Source organism: Mustelus asterias, chromosome 13, assembly GCF_964213995.1.
Source record: "Mustelus asterias chromosome 13, sMusAst1.hap1.1, whole genome shotgun sequence".
NCBI lineage: Eukaryota > Metazoa > Chordata > Chondrichthyes > Carcharhiniformes > Triakidae > Mustelus > Mustelus asterias.
Genome location: NC_135813.1, coordinates 63,524,415 through 63,552,077, shown reverse-complemented (window position 1 = coordinate 63,552,077; position 27,663 = coordinate 63,524,415). Strand labels below are relative to the sequence as shown.

General features: G+C 46.2%; 1 protein-coding gene across 2 annotated transcripts in view; it reads right to left on the bottom strand.

The window, feature by feature from the left end:
- LOC144502701 (ADP-ribose pyrophosphatase, mitochondrial-like) overlaps positions 1-27,663 on the bottom strand; it is a 36,278-nt gene that overhangs the window by 7,205 nt on the left and 1,410 nt on the right. The window contains exons 2-6 of one of the 2 annotated variants that reach the window (XM_078226917.1): positions 18,320-18,574; positions 8,125-8,229; positions 5,570-5,656; positions 3,666-3,774; positions 2,609-2,752 (exon numbers count right to left, since the gene is read on the bottom strand). In XM_078226917.1, coding sequence (XP_078083043.1) covers positions 2,609-2,752; positions 3,666-3,774; positions 5,570-5,656; positions 8,125-8,229; positions 18,320-18,574 — 700 coding nt within the window. The remainder of the gene's footprint in view (positions 1-2,608; positions 2,753-3,665; positions 3,775-5,569; positions 5,657-8,124; positions 8,230-18,319; positions 18,575-27,663) is intronic. The other variant, XM_078226918.1, reaches the window with a different exon arrangement.

Below are 27,663 nucleotides of genomic sequence, written 5' to 3'. Positions count from 1 at the left end.
CACTAATGTCCTTCAGGGAAGGAAATCTGCCATTCTTACTTGGTCTGGCCTACACGTGTCTCCAGATCCACAGCGATGTGGTTGACTCTTTATAATTGCCCTCTCAAGGGTCATTAGGGAAAGGCAATGATGGCCGAGGCCAGTGACACCCTCATCCCATCAAAAATGAATTTAAAAAATAAAGCTTCTTTGGACAAATCTTTCCACCACTGGAGTTTTCCACACCTCATTTATTGATATCTTGTAGCATAATTGACAGAATTTGAGGGTGGCACAGTGGTTAGCACTGCTGCCTCATAGTGTCAGGGACCCGGGTTCAATTCCAGCCTCGGGTCACTGTCTGTGCGAAGTCTGCACGTTCTCCCCGTGTCTGCGTGGGTTTCCTCCGAGTGCTCCGGTTTCCTCCCACACTTCAAAGATGTGCAGGTTAGGGGATTGGCCGTGCTAAATTGCCCCTTAGTGTCCCAGGATGTGTAGGTTAGGTGGATTAGCCATGGTAATTGTGTGGGGTTATGGGGATAGGGTAGGGGAGAGGACCTGTGTAAGACACTCGGTCAAAGACTCAGTGCAGACCTGATGGGACAAATGGCCTCCTTCTGCGTAGAGATTCTATGATTCTTCCAATCTATCAGCAACTCTAGATATAGCTCTAGGGGATCAAGGGATATTGGGGCCGGATGGCCTCTTCCTAGTTTATTTGTTAATTCCATAATCATTCTAACATGTGACTGCCAGGGAGGTGAACTAGAAGCAGCTTGCTGTTTCTCCATCCAAGATTCCTCCTTTCCTATGAATTATCAGGAGTAGACTTCACTTCCAGGAAGTATGTGATCCAATCCCTGGTGGTCTATTCGGATGCCAAAAGCTCCACCACCTACACCAGTTACTCATGTAATTATACATCTGAGCACAAAGGCTTGTGTGAGCTGAATGTTTATAATACAAATATCTTTTATCCATTATGTACTGGGATAATTAATAAAGTTTTCACACATGAAGTACACACAGTTGATTAAGGAAGAATAGGATGTACCATTCAGTAAACATTTTCATTAAACAGTCAGCCTTGCTCACACTGTTAGATTTGTGAAGCTGAATAAGGAATAAGAATTCTTCTGCCCCCCCTGGCTCTGCAATGGCTTGGCGCACCCCCCCCACACTTTATTAGTGCCTTTATGTGCACATTCTCATTGCCATCTAGTGAACCTCAGAGTGGCCTCTTTCTGTGCTGTTCTGATTCTAGGATTGTTCAGGAGAGTCTGAATGTGAAACATTCCGAATTGTTATATCCACCTCTGCAGGGAGGTGTGCCACAGTTTGAGGATCCCTGAAGTTAGGCGATGTTTCCATAGAATCCTATAGTGCAAAAGGAGGCCATTCGGCCCATTGAGACTCGATGGGCTGAATGGCCTCCTTCTGTGAGTCTGCACCGGCCACAATCCCACCCAGGCCCTATCCCCATAACCCATGCATTTACCCTAGCTAATCCCCCTGACACTAAGCGGCAATTTAGCATGGCCAATTCACCTAACCTGCACACATCTCTCCTCATATGGTCATTGCATTGGTTATATTTACTCTCAATGTTTCTTCTCTGTTTAGTACAGGAGAACTGACCAGTCTTTCACAAACATCTCCCATTCTCTCCCTCTCGCACACAGTATAATACCTCATTCTTTTTCCTAATAGGAAATACAGCACAGAAACAGGCCATTCAGCCCAAGCCGGTGTTTCTGCTCCACTTGTGTTTCCTCCCATTAACCTATCATCATAATCATCTATCTCCTTCTCCCTCATCTGAGAGAGATAAAGGTACAGCTTCCTTAATCATCTCGTGCATATGGACACTGCAGAGCGCTGCACTGACCAACGATCCCAGGTTTAATTCCCAGGCTGTTTAATGTTGGAAATCAGGTGGATCTCTCCAATGGGTCTCAAGGAACCTGCTGACACTCACATTCTGGGCTCATACCATCGAGAACCACCACTTGGGGAGGATGTGGAATTCTGACAGACAGCCAACGGAACAGTACCCAAGCAAAAGTCAACACCTTTCTAGATTGAGCATGTGTTCACTGCAGCATAAAACTTCCTCTGCACATTCCTTTGACAGACCTTCCAAACCGGAGATCGCTGCCATCTAGAAGGACAACGGTTGCAGACACATGGGAACGCCGCCACCTGCAAGTTCCCCTCCAAGCCACTCACCATTCTGACTTGGAAATATATCGCCGTTACATCACTGTCATTGGGTCAAAATCCTGGAATCTCTAACAGCACTGTGGGTGTACCTACACCATAGGGACTGCAGCTGTTCAAGAAGGCCGCTCACCACCAGCTTCTCGAGGGCAATTAGGGAAGGGCAATAAATGCTGACCCATATCGCATGAATGAATTTTTAAAAACTGCCTCAACAACATATAAAATCAAAACATTGGACAATGAAGTGCCTACTCAGAGTGTGACCTGCCTGAGATTCCAAACCCCATAGAGAAAACTGCTCACAAAAAATTCCAAATGAAATGACTACACTATAGATATCGTGTGTGGAGGGATAGGCTGCATGTTTTGAGCCTCCATTATGCATAATTAGGATATAAATACTGACCATCTCTCCAGCTTGGAACAGGGAGTCAATTAATAATTTCATCTTTTGTCTCTCGGCTTCTGGTAGCTGCAAGGAGTTCAATGTTTCTTCCCCAAACTCTCTCCTGAGAGTGACTGATACTTTCTCACCCGGGTCTATCATTCCCTGGAAGGAAAATACAAAGGAGAAAACATCCTGAGAGGACATCACCTGGTTTGTCCCCATCCTTATAACCTTTTAGACATTGACCCAGCTCCTATCAAAGGTACCAATTCAGCCAGCAGAGACTCTTTACCCTAGGCCGAATCCCCAGAACGGAGTGGGTGGCAATCCCAGGTTGAGTGCTTTCACATCACATCTCAAAGTCAATATCAGACTAAAGAACTACTGAGTCCAACACAGTGACAGTCTGAGCCACATGAGATTTCCAGTTTGTGTTGCACTGGGAAATGGGCTGTGCCTGCCCAAGCAGCAGTAAGAGGGGACCTTTTGCCCCACTTGTTAGAACTGGAGGCCAATCTGAGACAAAGGAAACATGTCGATTCAAAATGAAATGGATCGATATGGGACGTGTACAGGCGGTGCTGTGGACTCCTCACAATGCTGAGTGCTCCGTGGCATAGTCCTCGGAGCAGAGCAAAGGAACTGAAAAGGGATTCGGCTCCTAATTCCATCACGTAAGCTTTCCCCAGCAGAGGAATATCAGGACTTTGTGGGCACCTTTCAATGTCAAACACCAGTGAATGCTCACCGTGCACGTGAAGAACAGCACTTCTGGGGAGGAACTGTTGGGGTTGTGGAGGTGGTAGTGGGGGGGGGGGGGGGGGGGGGGTGGTGATGTTGGGGAGGGTGGTGGGGGGGGGGGGGTGGTGGGAGGGTGGTGATGGGGGGGATGGTGATGGGGGGGTGGTGAAGAGGGGCGCGGACGAGAGGAACACTGGAGAGGGAAAGAGCATCAATAATGATCAACATCTGACAAGAGTTCGAGAGGCTGTTTTTTTAAGCCACCAGGGAGCAGGTTGGGATCTGATTAAGGTCAGTTAGACATGAGGTCAGTGCTTCCTGCACCCTTACTTACCCCTGGAATTGCCCACTCCTCATTGTCCTTTCTACAGATTGCTACAAACTGCAACACAGGCTTCCCAGAGTGACTGTGAGTGACTGTTTTTCCAGCCTCCCTCTTCCACCTGTGTGAGATAGATAAGAAGAGTGCTTAATATTAAATGGTGGTATCACCAGCAACAAACAGTGCCTGACACCACCGGCCCTGTCAGTCCCATTGAGCCTTCTGAGTCTTGCTTTATATATCCAAATTGTGGAGGAGCCACAGTTACACGTCTCTACACCCCAAGTATTGAGGATTATTATATTTATCCCTTCCCTCCCGTTCGGGCTCTGACATCCAAAATTTAACACATTGCTTCCTCAGTAACGATTCTGTGAAATGAATGCATAGTTTTTAAACATCAAAACCTTAAACAAACAGGGCGGCACAGTGGTTAGCACAGCGCCAGGGAGCTGAGTTCAATTCCAGCCTTGGGTGACTGTCTGTGTGGAGTCTGCACGTTCTCCCCGTGTCTGCATGGGTTTCCTCCAGGTGCTCCAGTTTCCTCCCGCAGTCAAAAGATGTGAAAGTTAGGTGGATTGGCCATGATAAATTACCCCTTAGTGTCAGGCGATTAGCAGCGTAAATAGGTAGGATTAAGGGATAGGACCATGGGTGGGAGTATTGTCGGTGTACGCTCGATGAGCCAAATGGCCTCCTTCTGCACTGTAGGGATTCTATGAAAGACACACATGTATATATATATATCTATCTATCTCTCACAGGGATACCCAGTTCCCTGGTTCTTCCATTAGCTACCCTGGAATATTTTCCAATGTGTTCCCCACCAATTGAACCAATTTACAGGGTCTACTTCAATGGTTGTGTATGACTCAACAACACTCAGTGAAAACTTGCCTTCTTACTTCTAATTTCAGCACTTATAATTTGTCTCCTTGGTATTTTAACCTATTGTCACAGAGACTGATTTGGGTTAACTTCTTTTGTCATCTCAAAGGTTTCAATTATGTTAGCTAGAAGTCTCCTTTCCAAAGAAAGTTTTCCTTATAACTTAAACTCCCCAAAATCCAGAGGGATTAGGTCAGAGGGATATCTCTGCATCCCTCTCAAGAGCAATAATATACCTCTTGTGAACTGGCATCATTAGGGTTAAGTATTTAGATTGAGTTAAGGTAGGTTTAAGGGAAGTTAACATCCGATTCATTATAAAGAAAATTACTTTTCCAATTCAATCAAATCAAATCCAATTCAGAGTCTCAACAAGTTGAGACATTTCAGATCCAGGCTGACAAGACAGGGCAAGCGACCAAACCACCCTGTCCTGGGCCTGATCTACAAGAGCCAAGCTGATTGGAGAAGGGGGAGGTTCCTCCTCCAAGACTTGAGCTCATTTGCATCTTAGCCAAAAGGCCGAGATGCCGAATCATTATAGGGGTAGTTTAACATGATTAAAGGATTTGATTGGATAGATGGAGAGAAACTATTTGCTCTGGCAGGGGAGTCCAGAACAACCTTAAAGTTAGAGTGGGGCTTTTCAGGGGTGGTTATCAGGAAGTGCTTGCTCACAAAGGGTGACACAAATCTAGAACGATCCCTCCCCAAAATTTGTCGAGGCTGGTGAGTCAGTTGAAAATTTCCAAACAGAGATTGATAAATTTTTGCTTGGCGAGGATATTGGATATGGAATCAGGGAGGGCAAATGAGAGTTAAGATGCAGATCAGCCACGATTGAACCGCACAGCAGAACAGCCCGGAGGGATTGAACAGCCTACACCTACTTCTATGAACCTGCCTCAAAGTAGAGTGTGCCAGCTGTTGAGTGCCATTGCATTGCAAGTCCTTACCATACAGCCTCATCCTCCAATCTCATTGTCCTGAAATGCAGGGAGATTCCCGAATGAACAAAGAGAACATACCTTGTCACAATAGGGTCTGCTGCATGATTTGGGCCCCATCTTCCCAGGAGTCCTCTGCCCCTCAGTCCAGTCCGCCCACAAGGATTTCTGAGGCACAGAATAAAAGACAGAAGCAATTTATTTTGTACATCAGCCAAACACTCAGGCAGTAGGAAATAGCTATCCTAGAACTGAGTCAATCGGAAGAATAATTGAGCATTCACCTCACTCTAATTCAGGACACTCTGTGGGGATACCGCATTAGATTAAAGCTGAAATACTTCACTGAGTAAAACGGATGTCATAACTTGCAATTGACAAAAACAATCACCTCTAAACACAGCTTCTCATTAATCCTGTCACACTGCTCCCTCTTTTGTCTTCTTTGTCCAAATTGATTTTGCGTTCCATCATTTTACTAGTGAGAAGGTACATTGGCAATCTGCAAATTGAGCACTTTCAAAAATGTTCTAAAAGCAACTGCTAAGATTCATGGTGCTCTCCCTTCACATCTCCCTGCTTAAAAGGAAACTCCTGGTCTCTACTTGCTGCCTCCCCACAACAATGCATAGAAACCCAACCCAGTAGTGTGGCAACTGGAGAAGCAAACTCACAACCTATTACACTGCCCTACGCACAATGGTGGGTTGTAAATACTTTGTGCACGTATGGAGGGATGAACAAAGATGTAATGAACAGCTTATGCAGAAAGTCATCACAATTTGTGACACCAGAGCCTTTTCTTGATCTTTGTGTGTTCTGCTTTCAGAGTCCCTTGGTACCCTCCCAGAGGTTTTTGTTACAGCTCACCGCCTATTCATTAAGAGGAGGATTTGGAGCCAGACTTTCCCTAACATAGGTTTATTCACAAAACCTCAGCAGAGATACAGACTTCTTCCCCCACCCCCACGCAGTGTTGTTTAAGGGGAGTTGGTGGCATAGAGGCCCAGTAATCCAGAGGGGAGGTGATGGCTATGGTATTATCGCTCGACTATTAATCCAGAAACTCAGCAAATGTTCTGGGGACCTGGGTTCAAATCCCACCACAGCAGATGGTGGAATCTGAATTCAGTAAAAACATCTGGAATTAAGAATCTACTGATGACCATGAAACCATTGTCGATTGTCGGAAAAACCCATCTGATTCACTTACATCCTTTCGGGAAGGAAATCTGCTGTCCTTACCCGGTCTGGCCTACATGTGACTCCAGACCCACAGCAATGTGGTTGACTCTCAACTGATTTGGGCAACTAGGGATGGGTAATAAATGCTGGCCAGCCAGCGACACCCATGTCCCATGAATGAATTTTTAAAAAGGCCCAGGGTAATGCTCTGGGGACCAAGGTTCAAATTCAACTATGCCAAATGGTGGAATCTGAATTCAATAAAAATCTGGAACTCAAAAGTCTTAAATTGACCATTAAACCATTGTCGGTTCTCATAAAAACCCATCTGGTTCCGCTCGAGGGAAGGAAATCTGCCATCTTTACCTGGTGTGGACTAATATGTCCCCAGACCCACAGCACGACTCTTAACTGTGCTCCAAAATGGCCTGGCAAGTCACTCAGTTCAAGGGCCACACGATACAGCCTTAGTGATATTCATAGTTAGGAGCACTGTAAGCTCACACTCACTGGATTCAGACTATTGACACTGTGCCAACCAATTTCACCAAGTCCCTCACAGCCAGTAGACGGTGCAGACACTCACCCCATTGGAATGCATTTAGACCAATGAGTACAAAGTCCACGTCTAACTTACTGCACCACCAGACGCCCCAGAAAAATACTTTCTACTGCTTTATTCTGGGGCGGCATGGTGGCTCTACAGCTGCCTCACAGCATGGCCAATGCACCTAACCAGCACGTCTTTCGGACCGTGGGAGGAAACCGGAGCATCCGGTTCGATTCCCGGCTTGGGTCACTATCCGTGTGGAGTCTGCACGTTCTCCCTGTATCTGCATGGGTTTCCTCCGGATGCTCCGGTTTCCTCCCACGGTCCGAAAGACGTGCTGGTTAGGTGCATTGGCCATGCTAAATTCTCCTTCAGTGTACCCCAACAGGCGCGCCGGACTGTGGCGACTAGAGGATTTTCACAGTAACTTCATTGCAATGTTAATGTAAGCCTACTTGTGACACTAATCAATAAACTTTAAATGGAAATATCTACGTTTTGTCACATTGAGTTGGTGGTGAGATGATCAGGAAACACATGTATACATCCCTCATGTGTTACTCCAGTGAGGCCATGAATGGAAACAGCACTTCTCCCCGTCACTGCAGAGGGAAGTCAGTAACACGTCAGCGTCAGCTGTTCCCGGTCTGTAATGAGCAGCTCAGCAACTACGAGGGGCCAAGTCAAAGACGTGTGTACACAGGTGTACAATTACCAGCAGATTATTACTCTCTCAGCTGTATTGTAATATTATCTATACATAAGCACGGTGACCAGTATTGAACATGAAGTCTCAAAGGTTGAAAATGGCATTATATTATGGGAGGAATGGGATCAAGTAGGCGGAGGTATTGCACGGACATGCTTATCTGCATTCATGGTTAGAGAGAGGAAGCCTCACCGTGGGAATCCATTTACCACATTATATGAAACAATATGGGACGTTCTGTCCACTCCACCATCCAAATGATTGAACTTCAATGGCGCGTCCAGCTCCCCTTCATCACTAAGTGAAAACAAAAAGAACAGTCCAGTTACTGTGCTGTGACATGAGAAAAGAGAAGGCTGTGTAATTAAAGCACGGGAAGAGGGAGGAGACATGTCACGGTTTCAACAGCACGCACTCCATAAATTACAGGCTCAAGTGAGTTACGCAAGCCACAACGTCATGAGTTGCACTCTCACCTCGGAAAGGATCCAGGTTCAAGTCCAACTCCAAGGATTGAGCACAAACATCAAAGCTCGCACTCCAGTGCAATACTGAGGGGGAGCTGCACTGTCAGAGGTGCCGTCTTTCAGATAGAACATAGAACAGTACAGCACAGAACAGGCCCTTCGGCCCACGATGTTGTGCCGAGCTTTATCTGAAACCAAGATCAAGCTATCCCACTCCCTATCATCCTGGTGTGCTCCATGTGCCTATCCAATAACCGCTTAAATGTTCCTAAAGTGTCCGACTCCACTATCACTGCAGGCAGTCCATTCCACACCCCAACCACTCTCTGCGTAAAGAACCTACCTCTGATATCCTTCCTATATCTCCCACCATGAACCCTATAGTTATGCCCCCTTGTAATAGCTCCATCCACCCAAGGAAATAGTCTTTGAACGTTCACTCTATCTATCCCCTTCATCATTTTATAATAGTAAGGCGTTTGATAAGGTCCTATTAAGTCTACCCTCAGCCTCCTCCGCTCCAGAGAGAACAGCCCTCGCTCCCTCAACTTTTCCTCATAAGACCTACCCTCCAAACCAGGCAGCATCCTGGTAAATCTCCACTGCACTCTTTCCAGCGCTTCCACATCCTTCTTATAGTGAGGTGACCAGAACTGCACACAATATTCCAAATGTGGTCTCACCAAGGTCCTGTACAGTTGCAGCATAACCCCACGGCTCTTAAACTCCAACCCCCTGTTAATAAAAGCTAACACACTATAGGCCTTCTTCACAGCTCTATCCACTTGAGTGGCAACCTTTAGAGATCTGTGGATATGGACCCCAAGATCTCTCTGTTCCTCCACAGTCTTCAGAACCCTACCTTTGACCCTGTAATCCACATTTAAATTAGTCCTACCAAAATGAATCACCTCACATTTATCAGGGTTAAACTCCATTTGCCATTTTTCAGCCCAGCTTTGCATCCTATCTATGTCTCTTTGCAGCCTACAACAGCCCTCCACCTCATCCACTACTCCACCAATCTTGGTGTCATCAGCAAATTTACTGATCCACCCTTCAGCCCCCTCCTCTAAGTCATTAATAAAAATCACAAAGAGCAGAGGACCAAGCACTGATCCCTGTGGCACTCCGCTAGCAACCTGCCTCCAGTCCGAAAATTTTCCATCCACCACCACCCTCCGTCTTCAATCAGACAGCCAGTTACCTATCCAATCGGCCAACTTTCCCTCTATCCCACACCTCCTCACTTTCATCATAAGCCGACCATGGGGGACCTTGTCAAACGCCTTACTAAAATCCATGTATATGACATCAACTGCCCTACCTTCATCAACACACTTAGTTACCTCCTCAAAAAATTCAATCAAATTTGTGAGGCACGACTTGCCCTTCACGAATCCGTGCTGACTATCCCGGATTAATGCGCATCTTTCTAAATGGTCATAAATCCCATCCCTAAGGACCTTTTCCATCAATTTACCAACCACCGAAGTAAGACTAACCGGTCTATAATTACCAGGCTCATTTCTATTCCCTTTCTAAAAAACAGAGGAACAACATTCACCACTCTCCAGTCCTCTGGCACCATCCCCGTGGACAGTGAGGACCCAAAGATCAAAGGCTCTGCAATCTCATCCCTTGTCTCCCAAAGAATCCTAGGATATATTTCATCAGGCCCAGGGGACTTATCAACCTTCAGTTTATTCAAAACTGCCAGTACATCCTCCCTCCGAACATCTATTTCCTCCAGCCTATTAGCCTGTAACACCTTCTCTTCCTCAAAATGATATGTTAAACAGAGGACCCACTTGCCTGCTCGGGTGGATCCCACGGCACTATTTCAAGGAACAGCAGGGGAAATATCCTTCGTGCCCTGGCCAAATTTGTCCCTCAGTTAACATTTAAAAAAAACATTATCGAGTCATTATCACATTGCTGTTTGTGGGAATTTGCAGAGTATAAATTAAATGCCACGTTCCCAACATTACAACTGCAAGGCCTGTGAGCAAATGGCAGCTCCCAACTCCATCTGTCCATTTTTCAGTCACCACTTTATCCTCAGAGGGTTGAGGCAAGCCCAAGCCAACATTATATTCTTATTTAATTCTTAACATTTAAAAATGTGTACTGAGCTTATCAAAAGTCAGCCTTCTTTCCAGGTCACATTGACTACATGGTACAATGTGCACAGATATAATATATCTAAGTATGTGCATTGTGTAGTAACCATAACAACCACCATAGAACTAGCATTCAGCCATTGGTTCCATGTATTTCTTTAGTCCAGATGAATCATTGGAAAGAATGGGTCGATTCTTAATTCCTTTGAAGAGACAATCTCAATGTGGCCCTTTGTGACCACACTTCAAAATGTACTGCATTGGCTGCAAAGCACTTTGAGACGTCTGGTGGTCGCGAAAGGCGCTAAGTAAATGCAAGTCTTACTTCTGTTAAAGCAAAATATTGCAGATGCTGGAAATCAGAAATAAAAACAGAAAATGCTGGATTAACTCAGTGGGTCTGGAGTATCTGTGGAGAGAGAAACAGAGTTAACGTTTCGTGCCTGTATGATCCCAAGTTAACTCTGTTTCTCTCTCCACAGATGAGCTGGGCCCACTGGCTGGAATTTTACCGTCCGTCCTACCACGGGAATCGGAGCGGGCGAGGGACGGACCATGGAAAGGTCCGTTGACCTCGGGTGGGTTTTACAGTTTCGGGATGAGTGAGGCAGTAAATTCCCGCTCACTGAGTTAATGCAGCATTTTCTGTTTATATTACATTTTAAAAATTCTCATTCAATAGGAAAGATGCACTATGGTCTGTTTTGTTGGTGTTTATTTTGCACTCTTGTTTTCTTTACTCCCTTTTCAAGTGAATGAGAGATGAATATATTTTTGGACTGGTTGAGTGGTTTATATAAGTGGCAGGTAAGACTCAGCTGCATCCCAGACGCTCATGAGTCAGTTCAGAGAATTGACATTATTTTCCATTGAGACACTAAACTGAGGCCCCATCTGCCCTGTCAGATGGAGACCAAATATCCCACAGCAGTATTTCGACAAAAAGCACGGTGGTTCTTGCCAGCATTGGAATTTAGAAGAATGAGAGGTAATCTCATTGAAATATATAGGATTCCTAAGGTGCTTGACAGAGTAAATGCTGAGAGGATGTTTCCCCTCATGGGAGAGTCTAGGACCAGAGGGCATAGTCTCAGAATAAGGAGGTGCCAAATTAAGACTAGATGAGGAGGAATTTCTTCTCTCAGGTTGAGTGCCTTTGGAACACTTGCCACAGAGAGCTGTGAGGATAGAGTCCTTGTGTATATTTAAGGCTAAGATGGATAGATTCTTGATTAGTAAGGGAATCAAGGGTTTTGGGAAAGGGCAGGAAAGTGGACTGAGGAATATCGGATCAGCCATGATACTATTCGAGTGGCGGAGCAGGTTCAAGGGGTCGAATGACCTACTCCTGTTCCTATTTCTTACGATCTGATAGTATCCTGGTCAATGTTTATCCTTCAACCAACGTCACTAAGGACAGATTATCTAGCGATTGCTGTTTCTGGGTTCTGTGCTGTTTGCAAATTGCCTGCTGTGTTGAGACATTATAACACTGAATATACTTCAAATGCATTTTTAACTTTTTTCCATTCTGATGAAAAGTCAGTGATCTGAAATGCTAACTTTGTTATGAATGCTGGACTTTAGAAAAATGGCCAAATTTTAAAGTGTCGCCTTTAATTCAAGGTAAATTAGAGTAGTGGGTAAATTGGGGAAAATGTAACCTCTTATAAAATCTACATGGAGACAAACCATGTTGTCTAATTGTCATGGGGAAAGAGACGCAGGTCAAAACTTTAAGGTGCAAATTTTAACTCCTGGACACAAAACAAACAGTAACTGATCTTGCTGTCCCCAGACTCTCAAAGTCAATTGGAGAGATTTGGGGAAAGGTTCACAATAGGTGCTGCTATACCTATCATAAGAAAAGGACTGTTTATGAGTTAACCACCAGCAGAGGGTTAGTGAGGATAGATTCCCAATTGAAGAAACAGTAATTCTGGAGAGCGAAAGACCAGGAGTTGCAGAGGGTGCTTTGGTACTGAAAATCCATTTGATTATACTCAGCAGATTGATTTATTTTCTTTTTAAAGGGACATTTGAAGATTTATCCTGTGGGGCATGGAGAAGATACCCTGTTCAAGACAGGAGGAACTTGAGACTTTAAACACAAGACTACGTTTCTTCTATAAGACCATATGACATAGGAGCAGAATTAGGCCACTCGGCCCATCGAGTCTGCTTCACCACTCAATCATAGCTGATTTTTTTTCTCATCCCCATTCTCCGCCTTTTCCCTATAACCCCTGATCCCCTTATCAATCAAGAACCTATCTATCTCTGTCTTAAAGACACTCAATGACCTGGCCTCCACAGCTTTCTGTGGCAAAGAGTTCCACAGATTCACCACTCTCTGGCTGAAGAAATTCCTCCTCATCTCTGTTTTAAAGGATCGTCTCTTCAGCCTGAGTTGTGCCCTCTGGTTCTAGTTTTCCTACTAGTGGAAACATCCTCTCCATGTTCACTCTAGCCAGGCCTCGCAGTATGCTGTAAGTTTCAATAAGATCCCCCCTCATCCTTCTAAACTCCAACGCGTACAGACCCAGAGTCCTCAACCATTCCTCAAACAAGCTCTTCATTCCAGGGATCATTCTTGTGAACCTCCTCTGAACCCTTTCCAAGGCTAGCACATCCTTAGGTATGGAGTCAAAAACTGATAACAATACTCCAAATGGGGTCTGACCAGGGCCTTATACAGCCTCAGAAGTACATCCCTGCTCTTGTATTCTAGCCCTCTCGACATGAATGCTAACATTGCATTTGCCTTCCTAACTGCTAACTGAACCTGCACGTTAACTTGAAGAGAATCTTGAACAATGACTCCCAAGTTCCCGTGTTTCTGATTTCCTAAGCATTTTTAGAAAATAGTCTATGCCTCCATTCCTCCTTCCAAAGTGCATAATCTCACACTTTTCCACATTGTATTCCATTTGCTACTTCTTTGCCCACTTTCCTAACCTGTCCAAGTCCTTCTGCAGCCCCCCTGCTTCCTCAATACTACCAGTCCCTCTACATATCTTTGTATCATCTGCAAACCTAGCAACAGTGCCTTCAGTTCCTTCCTCCGAATTGTTAATGTATATTGTGAAAAGTTGTGGTTCCAGCACTGACCCCTGAGGCACACCACTAGTCACCGGCTGCCACCTTGAGAAAGACCCCTTTATCCCCACTCTCTGCCTTCTGCCAGTCAACCAATCCTCTATCCATACCAGGATCGTACCCTTAACACTATGCGCACTTAACTTATTTAACAGTCTCCTATGCGGCACCTTGTCAAAGGTCTTCTGGAAATCTAAATAAATCACGTCCACTGGCTCTCCTTTATCCAACTTCCTTGTTACCTCCTCAAAGAACTCTAACAGATTTGGCAGACATGACCTCCCCTTGATGAAGCCGTGCTGACTCAGTCCTATTTTATCATGCACTTCCAAGTACTCTGCGATCTCATCTTTAGTAATGGACTCTAAAATCTTGCCAATGACCGAAGTCAGGCTAACCGGCCTATAATTTACCCGTCTGCTGCCTCCCTCCCTTCTTAAACAGCGGTGCTACATTAGCTACTTTCCAGTCCTCTGGTGCGTTCCCTGCCTCCAGTGATTCCCGAAAGGTCACCACCAATGCCTCCACAATTCCCTCAGCTATCTCTTTTAGAACCCTGGGGTGTAGTCCATCCAGTCCAGGTAATTTATCCACCTTTAGACCTTTCAGTTTCCCCAGAACCTTCTCCTTAGTGATGGCCACTACACTCACCTGTGCCCCCTGACTCTCCTGGAGCTCTGGCATCCCACTGGTGTCTTCCACCGTGCAGACTGATGCAAAGTAACTATTCAGTTCCTCTGCCATCGATTTGTTTCCTATGATTACTTCTCCAGCCTCATTTTCCAGTGGTCCAATGGCTATTTTTGCCTCTCTCTTACCTTTTATATATTGAAAAAAACTCTATCATCTTTTATATTACTAGCTAGCTTACACTCATATTTCATCTTCTCCCCCCTTATTGCTTTTTTACTTGTCCTCTGCTCGCTTTTAAAGGCTTCCCAATCCTCTGACTTCCCATTAATCCTCGCCACTTTGTATGCTTCTTCTTGTGCTTTTATGCTGTCCTTGACTTCCCTCGTCAGCTATGGATGCCTCGTCCTCCCCTTAACATGTTTCCTCCTCCTTGGGATGAATTTCTGTTGTGCCTCCCGAATAACTCTCAAAAACTCCTGCCATTGCTGTTCCACTGTCTTCCCTGCCAGGCTCCCTTTCCAATCAACTCTAGCTAGCTCTTCCCCCATGACTTTGTAGTTACCTTTATTTAACTGTAATATCTTACATCTGAGTCCAGCTTCTTCCTCTCAAACTGCAGGGTAACTCTATCATATTGTGGCCACTGCTCCCTAAGGGTTCCTTCACCTTAAGTTCCCTAATCAAGTCTGCCTCATCACACATCACCAAATCCAGAATTGCCTGTTCCTAGTAGGCTCTGTCAGAAGCTGCTCCAAAAAAACCATCTCTTAGACATTCCACAAATTCCTTTTCTTGGGATCCACTACCTACCTGATTTTCCCAGTCCACCTGCATATTGAAGTCCCCCATGATTATTGTAATATTGCCTTTTTTATATGCCCTTTCTATCTCCTGATTTATTTTTTGCCCCACATTCTGACGACTGCTAGGTGGCCTGTACATAACTCCCATCAGGGTCTTTTCATCTTTGCAATTTCTCAGCTCTACCCACAGAGATTCTATGCCTCTGATCCTATATCACTTCCTGCTATCGATTTAACTTCATTCATTACTAACAATGCAACCCTGCCGCCTTTGACATCTGCCTGTCCTTAACTCACTCTGCTGCCTAAGTTGTGTAATTCCATCAGTTTTTGTTCTTATTACAAGAGTATTACATTGGCTGTAAAGTGCTTTGATAAGTTTTCCGGTTGTGAAATGCACTAATAAATGCAAATATTTATCCCATGTTTCTATGCTCTTAACTGAAGTAACAAGAAACAGGAGGGGTAAGTCATACAACCCCTTGGGTCTGCTCTGCCATTCAGTAAGCTCTTCGCTGAATTTACATCAGCTCCATTTTGCTCTTCTATCTCCATATCCTTTGATTCCATTAGTCACCATATATCCATCATTCTTCACCTAGAAAATATACATTGACTGAGCATCCACAGTTTCATGGTGGCACAGTAGTTAGCACTGCTGCCTCACAGCACCAGGGATCCGGGTTTGATTCTCGGTTTGGATCACTGTGTAGAGTCTGCACATTCTCCCCGTGTCTGCGTGGGTTTCCTCTGGGTGCTCCAGTTTCCTCCCTCAGTCTGAAAGATGTGTTGGTTAGGTGCATTGGCCATGCTAAATTCTCCCTCAATGTACCTGAACCGGCGCCGGAGTGCGGCGACCAGGGGATTTTCACAGTAACTTCATTGCAGTATTAATGTAAGCCTACTTGTGACACTAATGAATAAGCTTTAAACTTCTCCAAAGATTTCAAAACCTTTTTGAGTAAAGAAGATTCTCCTTGTCTTAACCCTAAATTACCAACCATCCATCCTGAGACTATGACGGTCTTGCTCAGCCAGGGAAAAGCAGCTTTTCAATCATCTACCCTGTCAATCCTCTTCAGAATTTTATATGTTTCCATTAGATTAACTCTCATTCTTCTCAATTTTAGAGAATTTAGACCCATTCTACTCAATCTCTGCTTATAGGACAGCCTTTTCATCCCAGGAATCAATCTACTGAACATTCATTACGTCCCCTCCATGACAAGTACATGTTTCCTTAGGTAAAGAGACCAAACTGTACATAGCCCAAGCGTGGTCCGACCAAAAGCCCCATATAATTACAGAAGACTTTATTATCCTTACACAAACCTTCTTGCAAAGAAAGGCCAACATACCACTTGTTTCTTAATTGCTTGTTATATTTTTCTCAATTTCCTCTAAAAGGACGTCTAAATCTGACTTAAGACTAAGATAAAGAGGAGTTTTTCACTCCGTATTTTCTATCACAGGGGGCTACGAGTATACTCAAAGTTGAGATTTATTTTTGGACTTTGGCAGAATCAAGGGATAAGGGGATTGGACAGGAAAGTAGATTTGAGGGTCAAAGGTCAGCCATGATCTGACTGAATAGTGGAGCAGGTGCGAGGATCCATAAGCCCCCCACCGCCCCCACCCCTCCCCCTTCTTATTCCTAATGCACTAGGAGGGAGGTGAGGAAGCAAAAGGATTTTGGGTGAGGATTCCAAAGCACGACACCTAGGTGGCTGAAAGCATGGCCTCCTTTAATAGTTTAAATTAATAGTTTATTCATTGTCACGAGTAGGCTTACATTAACGCTGCAATGAAGTTACCTCTTTTGCATCCCTGATGTTAATCACTCCACCATCGGTGGCCATGGGTCCATTTGCCTCGGCCCCAAGCTCTGGAATTCCCTCCTACACCTCGCCGCCTCTCTATCCTTTTTTAACCTACCTCTTTGACCAAGCTTTAGGTCATGTGACCTAACATCTCCTTTGGAAGGTTAAGTGTCCGACTCTGTTTTCTAATGCTCCAAAGTCCAAGTGCTCAGATCATTAAGATCTCATGAACAGGTACAGAAAATAATCAGGAAGCGACTGGAATGTTTATATCCGGAGAGCGAAAATACGAGGGGAAGAGAATGCTTCAGCTGTATAAAGCCCTCACTAAACCACGCCCTGAGGAATGTGAGCGATTCTGGGCCCCACAGTGTACCTTCAGCAAACTAACACCCGGACTTCGAGGGATAAATGGTGGGAAGAGAAGTTATTAGGTCATAAGATGTTGGAGCAGAAATCGGCCATTTGGCCTACCGAGTCTGCTCTGCCACTATTCAATGAGAGCGTGACTGATCCGATGTAATCCTCAACTCCACTTTCCCGCCATTTCCCCATAACCCTTAATTCCCTTACTGTTTAAAAATCTATTTTAGCCTTCTACATACGTAATGACTCCGGCTCTACAGCACTCGGCAGTAAAGAATTCCACAGATTCACTCCCCTCTGAAAAGACATTCCACCTCATTGGTTTGAAATGGGCAACCCCTTACTGAGATTATGCAATCTCTGGTCCTTGACTCTCCCATAAGGGGAGACAATCTCTCAGCCTCGAGCCTGTCAAGTCCTTGAGAATCCTATATGGCTCAATATGGTCACACCTCATTCCTCTAAACTCCAATGAGTACAGGCCCAACCTCTCCTCATAAGAAAATCCCCCATAGAATCCCCATAGTGCAGAAGGAGGCCATTCGGCCCATCGAGTTCGCACTGACCACAATTCCACCCGGGCCCTGTAACACCACATATTTACCCTGCTAATCCCCCTGACACTAGGGTCAATTTAGCATGGCCAATCCACCTAGCCCACACATCCTTGGACTGTGGGAGGAAATCAGAGCACCCGGAGGAAACCCACGCAGGCACAGGGAGAATGTGCAAACTCCACACAGACAGTGACCCGAGGCCGGAATTGAACCCGGGTCCCTGGCACTGTGAGGTAGCAGTGCTAACCACTGTGCCTCCATACCCGGGATCAACCTAGTGAACCTTCCCTGGATTGCCTCCAAAGCCAATATATCTTTCCTTAGACAAGGGGATTGTGGTAGATGCTCTGGCCATGACTGGATAGATGAGAGTGGAACAAAATGCAGGTAGCTGGGCAATGAAAGATGGACAGTGAAGGAGCATGGTGTAATTGACCATGTTAAGGCAACAAAATGCTTGATGTGCAGATTATTTGCTGGAGAGCGAGATCACATATCACACTCATCCCATCAGCATACCTGTAAGGCGGGTCTGCCCAGGGTGGTCGTCTGAACAGCGAGGGGGCAGTGTAATCGACTGGCTTATAATCTGCCCACGGCACTGCCCAATCAACCTTTTCATCGGGGACAGGGAAACGTCGGGTTTCAGAGCCTGGGTACACCTCACAGCGCGCCTTCACATGGAGGCACTTGCGAAAATCCATGGGCAGCACAAACCCCACTGATGCAGACTTGAATAGACAAGGGTGATGGGACAGTCGCACTGCAGCCAACCTGCAAAACAGAGTCACATGTTGTATTCCATTGAAATGGCATGAATTAAAACATTTTTAAATGACCTGTATTTAAATATTGCCTTTAACATAAGGTATTAAACCAAGCTTTCAATGCAGAAATTGCTTGGTAATGTTAAGACTGGAGAAGGTGGAAACACTTCACATCTTGACTAGTGGGCAGTCATCTTCCTCTCAGCGGCAGTGACAGAGTGACAGAGAGACACCACAGAAACTGCCAATAGCGGATACAAGAAGCATTGATCAATATAGATCATAGAATCATAGAAACCCTACAGTGCAGAAGGAGGCCATTTGGCCCACCGAGTCTGCACCGACCACAATCCCACCCAGGCCCTATCCCCACATATTTTTACCCGCTAATCCCTCTAACCTACACATCCCAGGACTCTAAGGGGCAATTTTTAACCTGGCCAATCAACCTAACCCGCACATCTTTGGACTGTGGGAGGAAACCGGAGCACCCGGAGGAAACCCACGCAGACACGAGGAGAATGTGTAAACTCCACACAGACAGTGACCCAAGCCAGGAATCGAACCTGGGACCCTGGAGCTGTGAAGCAGCAGTGCTAACCACTGTGCTACCGTACCGCCCCTTCTGTGGTAGCAGTCAATACAACAGGCAGACATCACAGACAAAGAACAAAGAACAATACAGCACAGGAACAGGCCCTTCGGCCCTCCAAGCCCGCGCCGCTCCCCGGTCCAGGATTGAATCCTGAATCCAGGATCCCCGCCCAATTTTCCAGCCTATCTACATACCAATATCCTATCCACCGAGCTGTCCCTCACAGCTACGATGCTTTGTTCATTACAACCTATTAACTCACCCCCACCCCCCTATTCCAGACCATGTGATCCCCAGGGAGAGGCGAAAACCCAGAGTGAAAAACCCCAGGGCCAATATGGGGAAAAAAAAAATCTGGGAAATTCCTCTCCGACCCCCTGAGGCGATCGAAACGAGTCCAGGAGATCACAATGGCCCTGATCGGAAAATGCTTCCCAACCCTAGTCATTTCCACTTCCATGAACACCATATGAATTCCCTGCCCCCGAGACAGGTTCCCAACTATCCGCAGTCTCGCTCTGTACTGGCACCAGCAAGATGATCATAGAATGAAGCCTTGAAACGAGAAACAAGGAACAATTAGCCCGCGCCGCTCCCTGGTCCAAACTAGACCACTCTTTTGTATCCCTCCATTCCCACTCCGGTCATATAGCTGTCTAGATAAGTCTTAAACGTTCCCAGTGTGTCCGCCTCCACCACCTTGCCCGGCAACACATTCCAGGCCCCCACGACCCTCTGTGTGAAATATGTCCTTCTGATATCTGTGTTAAACCTCCCCCCCTTCAAAGAACAAAGAACAAAGAACAGTACAGCACAGGAAACAGGCCTTCGGCCCTCCAAGCCTGTGCCGCTCCTTGGTCCAACTAGACCAATCGTTTGTATCCCTCCATTCCCAGGCTGCTCATGTGACTATCCAGGTAAGTCTTAAACGATGTCAGCGTGCCTGCCTCCACCACCCTACTTGGCAGCGCATTCCAGGCCCCCACCACCCTCTGTGTAAAAAACGTCCCTCTGATGTCTGAGTTATACTTCGCCCCTCTCAGCTTGAGCCCGTGACCCCTCGTGATCGTCACCTCCGACCTGGGAAAAAGCTTCCCACTGTTCACCCTATCTATACCCTTCATAATCTTGTATACCTCTATTAGATCTCCCCTCATTCTCCGTCTTTCCAAGGAGAACAACCCCAGTCTACCCAATCTCTCCTCATAGCTAAGACCCTCCATACCAGGCAACATCCTGGTAAACCTTCTCTGCACTCTCTCCAATGCCTCCACGTCCTTCTGGTAGTGCGGCGACCAGAACTGGACGCAGTACTCCAAATGCGGCCTAACCAGCGTTCTATACAGCTGCATCATCAGACTCCAGCTTTTATACTCTATACCCCGTCCTATAAAGGCAAGCATACCATATGCCTTCTTCACCACCTTCTCCACCTGTGTTGCCACCTTCAAGGATTTGTGGACTTGCACACCTAGGTCCCTCTGTGTTTCTATACTCCTGATGACTCTGCCATTTATTGCATAACTCCTCCCTACATTATTTCTTCCAAAATGCATCACTTCGCATTTATCCGGATTAAATTCCATCTGCCACCTCTCCGCCCAATTTTCCAGCCTATCTATATCCTGCTGTATTGCCCGACAATGCTCTTCGCTATCCGCAATTCCAGCCATCTTTGTGTCATCCGCAAACTTGCTGATTACACCAGTTACACCTTCTTCCAAATCATTTATATATATCACAAATAGCAGAGGTCCCAGTACAGAGCCCTGCGGAACACCACTGGTCACAGACCTCCAGCCGGAAAAAGACCCTTCGACCACTACCCTCTGTCTCCTATGGCCAAGCCAGTTCTCCACCCATCGAGCCACTTCTCCTTGTATCCCATGAGCCTTAACCTTCTTAACCAACCTGCCATGTGGGACTTTGTCAAATGCCTTACTGAAATCCATATAGACGACATCCACGGCCCTTCCTTCATCAACCGTTTTTGTCACTTCCTCAAAAAACTCCACCAAATTTGTAAGGCACGACCTCCCTCTTACAAAACCATGCTGTCTGTCACTAATGAGATTGTTCCGTTCTAAATGCACATACATCCTGTCTCTAAGAATCCTCTCCAACAACTTCCCTACCACGGACGTCAAGCTCACCGGCCTATAATTTCCTGGGTTATCCCTGCTACCCTTCTTAAACAACGGGACCACATTCGCTATCCTCCAATCCTCAGGGACCTCACCCGTGTCCAAAGAAGCGACAAAGATTTCCGTCAGAGGCCCAGCAATTTCCTCTCTCGTCTCCCTGAGCAGTCGAGGATAGATGCCATCAGGCCCTGGGGCTTTGTCAGTTTTAATGTTCCCTAAAAAACCTAACACTTCCTCTCTCGTAATGGAGATTTTCTCTAACGGGTCAACACCTCCCTTCGAGACACTCCCGGTTAACACGCCCCTCTCCTTCGTGAATACCGATGCAAAGTATTCATTTAGGATCTCCCCTATTCCCTTGGGTTCTAAGCATAATTCCCCTCCTTTGTCCCTGAGAGGTCCGATTTTCTCCCTGACAACTCTTTTGTTCCTAACGTATGAATAGAATGCCTTAGGATTCTCCTTAATCCTGCCTGCCAAGAACATCTCGTGCCCTCTTTTTGCCCTTCTAACTCCCCGTTTGAGATCTTTCCTACTCTCTCTGTATTCCTCCAGAGCTCCATCTGTTTTCAGTTGCCTGGACTTAACGTACGCCTCCCTTTTCATTTTAATCAGATCCTCAATTTCCCTGGTTATCCACGGCTCTCGAATCCTACCTTTCCTATCTTTCCTTTTTACAGGCACATGCCTATCCTGCAGCCTTATCAATAGTTCCTTAAAAGACTCCCACATGCCAGACGCGGACTTGTATTTAAATATTGGGGTCACGAAAAGTTATTGCCCAGCAGGATTAAGGAAAATCCCAAGGCTTTGTATACATATATAAAGAGCAAGAGGGTATGGAGACAATACACATCTCTTTAACCTGTGCTTAATGCTCCCTCCACTCACATTGTCTGTATCTTTAAGACCTGGTTGGTTGTAGGGATTCGCATTCTAATCAGTATTCTGTAACTTGATTTTGTGTCTCTGTGCCCTGTGAGAGCAGATTTCCACTCCATCTGATGAAGGAGCAGCGCTCCGAAAGCTAATGGTATTTGCTGCCAAATAAACCTGTTGGACTTTAACCTGGTGTTGTTAAAACTCTTACAGGGGAGATCCCAGAGGATTGGAGAATAGTCAATGTTGTTCTTTTGTTTAAGAAGGGTAGCAAGGATAATCCAGGTAATTACAGGCCGGTGAGCCTTACGTCAGTGCTAGGGTAATTATTGGAGCGGATTCTTTGAAACAGGATTTACTCCCACTTGGAAATAAGTGGACACATTAGCGAGAGGCAACATGGTTTTGTGAAGGAGAGGTCATGTCTCACGAACTTGATCGAGTTTTTCAAGTGATGAAGATGATTGATGAGGGTAGGGCACTGGATGTTGTCTACATGGACCTCAGTAAGGCCTTTGACAAGGTCCCTCATGGCAGACTGGTGCAGAAGATGAAGTCGCATGGGATCTGAGGTGAGCTGGCAAGGTGGATACACAACTGGCTCAGTCAAAGAAGACAGAGGGTAGCAGTGGGTGTGTCTCTGAATGGAGGGCTGTGACAAGTGGCGTTCCTCGGGGATCAGTGCTGGGACCTTTGCTGTTTGTTATATATATATATATAGAAATGATTTGGAGGAAAATGTAACTGGTTTGATTAGTAAGTTTGTGGACGACACAAAGGTTGTTGGATTTGCGGATAGTGATGAGGACCGTCAGAGGATACAGCAGGATACAGATGGGTTGGAGATTTGGGCGGAGGAATGGCAGATGGAGTTTAATCCGGACAAATGTGAGGTAATGCATTTTGGAAGGTCTAATAAAGATAGGAAATATACAGTAAATGGCAGAACCCTTAAGAATATTGAAAGGTAAAGGGATCTGGGTGTACAGGTACAGAGGTCACTGAAAGTGGCAACGCAGGTGGAGAAGGCAGTCAAGAAGACATGCGGCATGCTTGTCTTCATCGGCCGGGGCATTGAGTTTAAAAATTGCAAGTCATGTTGCAGCTTTACAGAACCTTAGTTTGGCCACACTAGGAATATAGTGTTCAATTCTGGTCACCACACTACCAGAAGGATGTGGAAGCTTTGGAGAGGGTACACAAAAGATTTACCAGGATGTTGCCTGGCATGGAGAGCATTAGCTACGAGGAGACGTTGGAGAAACTTGGTTTGTTCTCATTGGAATGACGGAGGTTGAGGGACAATCTGATAGAAGTCTACAAGATTATGAGGGGCATGGACAGAATGGATAGTCAGAAGCTTTTTCCCAGGATGGAAGATTCAATTACTAGGGGGCATAGGTTTAAGGTGCAAGGGGCAATGTTTAAAGGAGATGTACCTGGCAAGTTTTTTTTTACACAGAGGATTGTGGGTGCCTGGGACTCGCTGCCCGGGGAGATAGTGGAAATAGATATGATAGTGACTTTTAAGGAGCGTCTGGACAAATACATACATAGGATGGGAATACAGGGATATGGTCCAAGTCCCACTCCCTCTCCCAGTCGTCTCTCCCACTCCCCCTCCCACTCTCTCTCTCTCTCTATCCCAGTCTCTCTTTCTCTCTCTATCCCAGTCTCTCTTTCTCTCTCTATCCCAGTCTCTCTCTCTCTCTCTATCCCAGTCTCTCTCTCTCTCTCTCTATCCCAGTCTCTCTCTCTCTCTATCCCAGTCTCTCTCTCTCTCTCTATCCCAGTCTCTCTCTCTCTCTCTCTATCCCAGTCTCTCTCTCTCTCTCTATCCCAGTCTCTCTCTCTCTCTCTATCCCAGTCTCTCTCTCTCTCTCTCTCTCTATCCCAGTCTCTCTCTCTCTCTCTATCCCAATCTCTCTCTCTCTCTCGATCCCAGTCTCTCTCTCTCTATCCGATTCTCTCTCTCTCTATCCGATTCTCTCTCTCTCTCTCTATCCGATTCTCTCTCTCTATCCCAGATTCTCTCTCTCTCTCTATCCCAGATTCTCGCTCTCTCTCTATCCCAGATTCTCGCTCTCTCTCTATCCCAGATTCTCTCTCTCTCTCTATCCCAGATTCTCTCTCTCTCTCTATCCCAGATTCTCTCTCTCTCTATCCCAGATTCTCTCTCTCTCTATCCCAGATTCTCTCTCTCTCTATCCCAGATTCTCTCTCTCTCTATCCCAGATTCTCTCTCTCTCTATCCCAGATTCTCTCTCTCTCTATCCCAGATTCTCTCTCTCTCTATCCCAGATTCTCTCTCTCTATCCCAGATTCTCTCTCTCTCTATCCCAGATTCTCTCTCTCTCTATCCCAGATTCTCTCTCTCTCTATCCCAGATTCTCTCTCTCTATCCCAGATTCTCTCTCACTCTATCCCAGATTCTCTCTCACTCTATCCCAGATTCTCTCTCACTCTATCCCAGATTCTCTCTCACTCTATCCCAGATTCTCTCTCACTCTATCCCAGATTCTCTCTCACTCTATCCCAGATTCTCTCTCACTCTATCCCAGATTCTCTCTCACTCTATCCCAGATTCTCTCTCACTCTATCCCAGTCTCTCTCACTCTATCCCAGTCTCTCTCACTCTATCCCAGTCTCTCTCACTCTATCCCAGTCTCTCTATCCCAGTCTCTCTCTCTCTCTATCCCAGTCTCTCTCTCTCTCTCTCTATCCCAGTCTCTCTCTCTCTATCCCAGTCTCTCTCTCTCTCTCTCCCTCTCTATCCCTCTCTCTCTATCCCAGTCTCTCTCTCTCTCTCTCTATCCCAGTCTCTCTCTCTCTCTCTCTATCCCAGTCTCTCTCTCTCTCTCTATCCCAGTCTCTCTCTCTCTCTCTATCCCAGTCTCTCTCTCTCTCTCTCTCTATCCCAGTCTCTCTCTCTCTCTCTATCCCAGTCTCTCTCTCTCTCTCTCTATCCCAGTCTCTCTCTCTCTCTCTCTATCCCAGTCTCTCTCTCTCTATCCGATTCTCTCTCTCTCTATCCGATTCTCTCTCTCTCTATCCGATTCTCTCTCTCTCTCTCTATCCCAGATTCTCTCTCTCTCTCTATCCCAGATTCTCGCTCTCTCTCTATCCCAGATTCTCTCTCTCTCTCTATCCCAGATTCTCTCTCTCTCTATCCCAGATTCTCTCTCTCTCTATCCCAGATTCTCTCTCTCTCTATCCCAGATTCTCTCTCTCTCTATCCCAGATTCTCTCTCTCTCTATCCCAGATTCTCTCTCACTCTATCCCAGATTCTCTCTCACTCTATCCCAGATTCTCTCTCACTCTATCCCAGATTCTCTCTCACTCTATCCCAGATTCTCTCTCACTCTATCCCAGATTCTCTCTCACTCTATCCCAGATTCTCTCTCACTCTATCCCAGATTCTCTCTCACTCTATCCCAGTCTCTCTCACTCTATCCCAGTCTCTCTCACTCTATCCCAGTCTCTCTCACTCTATCCCAGTCTCTCTCACTCTATCCCAGTCTCTCTCACTCTATCCCAGTCTCTCTCTCTCTCTCTCTATCCCAGTCTCTCTCTCTCTCTCTCTATCCCAGTCTCTCTCTCTCTATCCCAGTCTCTCTCTCTCTATCCCAGTCTCTCTCTCTCTCTCTCTCTCTATCCCTCTCTCTCTATCCCAGTCTCTCTCTCTCTCTCTATCCCAGTCTCTCTCTCTCTCTCTCTATCCCAGTCTCTCCCTCTCTCTCTCTATCCCAGTCTCTCTCTCTCTATCCCAGTCTCTCTCTCTCTATCCCAGTCTCTCTCTCTCTATCCCAGTCTCTCTCTCTCTATCCCAGTCTCTCTCTCTCTCTCTCTCTATCCCAGTCTCTCTCTCTCTCTCTCTCTCTCTATCTCTCTCTATCCCAGTCTCTCTCTCTCTCTCTATCCCAGTCTCTCTCTCTCTCTCTCTCTCCCAGTCTCTATCCCAGTCTCTCTCTCTCTATCCCAGTCTCTCTCTCTCTATCCCAGTCTCTCTCTCTCTATCCCAGTCTCTCTCTCTCTATCCCAGTCTCTCTCTCTCTATCCCAGTCTCTCTCTCTCTATCCCAGTCTCTCTCTCTCTATCCCAGTCTCTCTCTCTCTATCCCAGTCTCTCTCTCTCTCTATCCCAGTCTCTCTCTCTCTCTATCCCAGTCTCTCTCTCTCTCTATCCCAGTCTCTCTCTCTCTCTATCCCAGTCTCTCTCTCTCTCTATCCCAGTCTCTCTCTCTCTCTATCCCAGTCTCTCTCTCTCTCTATCCCAGTCTCTCTCTCTCTCTATCCCAGTCTCTCTCTCTCTCTATCCCAGTCTCTCTCTCTCTATCCCAGTCTCTCTCTCTCTATCCCAGTCTCTCTCTCTCTATCCCAGTCTCTCTCTCTCTATCCCAGTCTCTCTCTCTCTATCCCAGTCTCTCTCTCTCTATCCCAGTCTCTCTCTCTCTATCCCAGTCTCTCTCTCTCTCTCTATCCCAGTCTCTCTCTCTCTATCCCAGTCTCTCTCTCTCTATCCCAGTCTCTCTCTCTCTCTATCCCAGTCTCTCTCTCTCTATCCCAGTCTCTCTCTCTCTATCCCAGTCTCTCTCTCTCTCTATCCCAGTCTCTCTCTCTCTATCCCAGTCTCTCTCTCTCTATCCCAGTCTCTCTCTCTATCCCAGTCTCTCTCTCTCTATCCCAGTCTCTCTCTCTCTATCCCAGTCTCTCTCTCTCTATCCCAGTCTCTCTCTCTCTATCCCAGTCTCTCTCTCTCTATCCCAGTCTCTCTCTCTCTATCCCAGTCTCTCTCTCTCTATCCCAGTCTCTCTCTCTCTATCCCAGTCTCTCTCTCTCTATCCCAGTCTCTCTCTCTCTATCCCAGTCTCTCTCTCTCTATCCCAGTCTCTCTCTCTCTATCCCAGTCTCTCTCTCTCTATCCCAGTCTCTCTCTCTCTATCCCAGTCTCTCTCTCTCTATCCCAGTCTCTCTCTCTCTATCCCAGTCTCTCTCTCTCTATCCCAGTCTCTCTCTCTCTATCCCAGTCTCTCTCTCTCTATCCCAGTCTCTCTCTCTCTATCCCAGTCTCTCTCTCTCTATCCCAGTCTCTCTCTCTCTATCCCAGTCTCTCTCTCTCTATCCCAGTCTCTCTCTCTCTATCCCAGTCTCTCTCTCTCTATCCCAGTCTCTCTCTCTCTATCCCAGTCTCTCTCTCTCTCTCTCTGTCTCTCTATCCCAGTCTCTCTCTCTCTATCCCAGTCTCTCTCTCTCTATCCCAGTCTCTCTCTCTCTATCCCAGTCTCTCTCTCTCTATCCCAGTCTCTCTCTCTCTATCCCAGTCTCTCTCTCTCTATCCCAGTCTCTCTCTCTCTATCCCAGTCTCTCTCTCTCTCTCTCTATCCCAGTCTCTCTCTCTCTCTCTCTATCTCCCAGTCTCTCTCTCTCTATCCCAGTCTCTCTCTCTCTCTCTCTATCCCAGTCTCTCTCTCTCTCTCT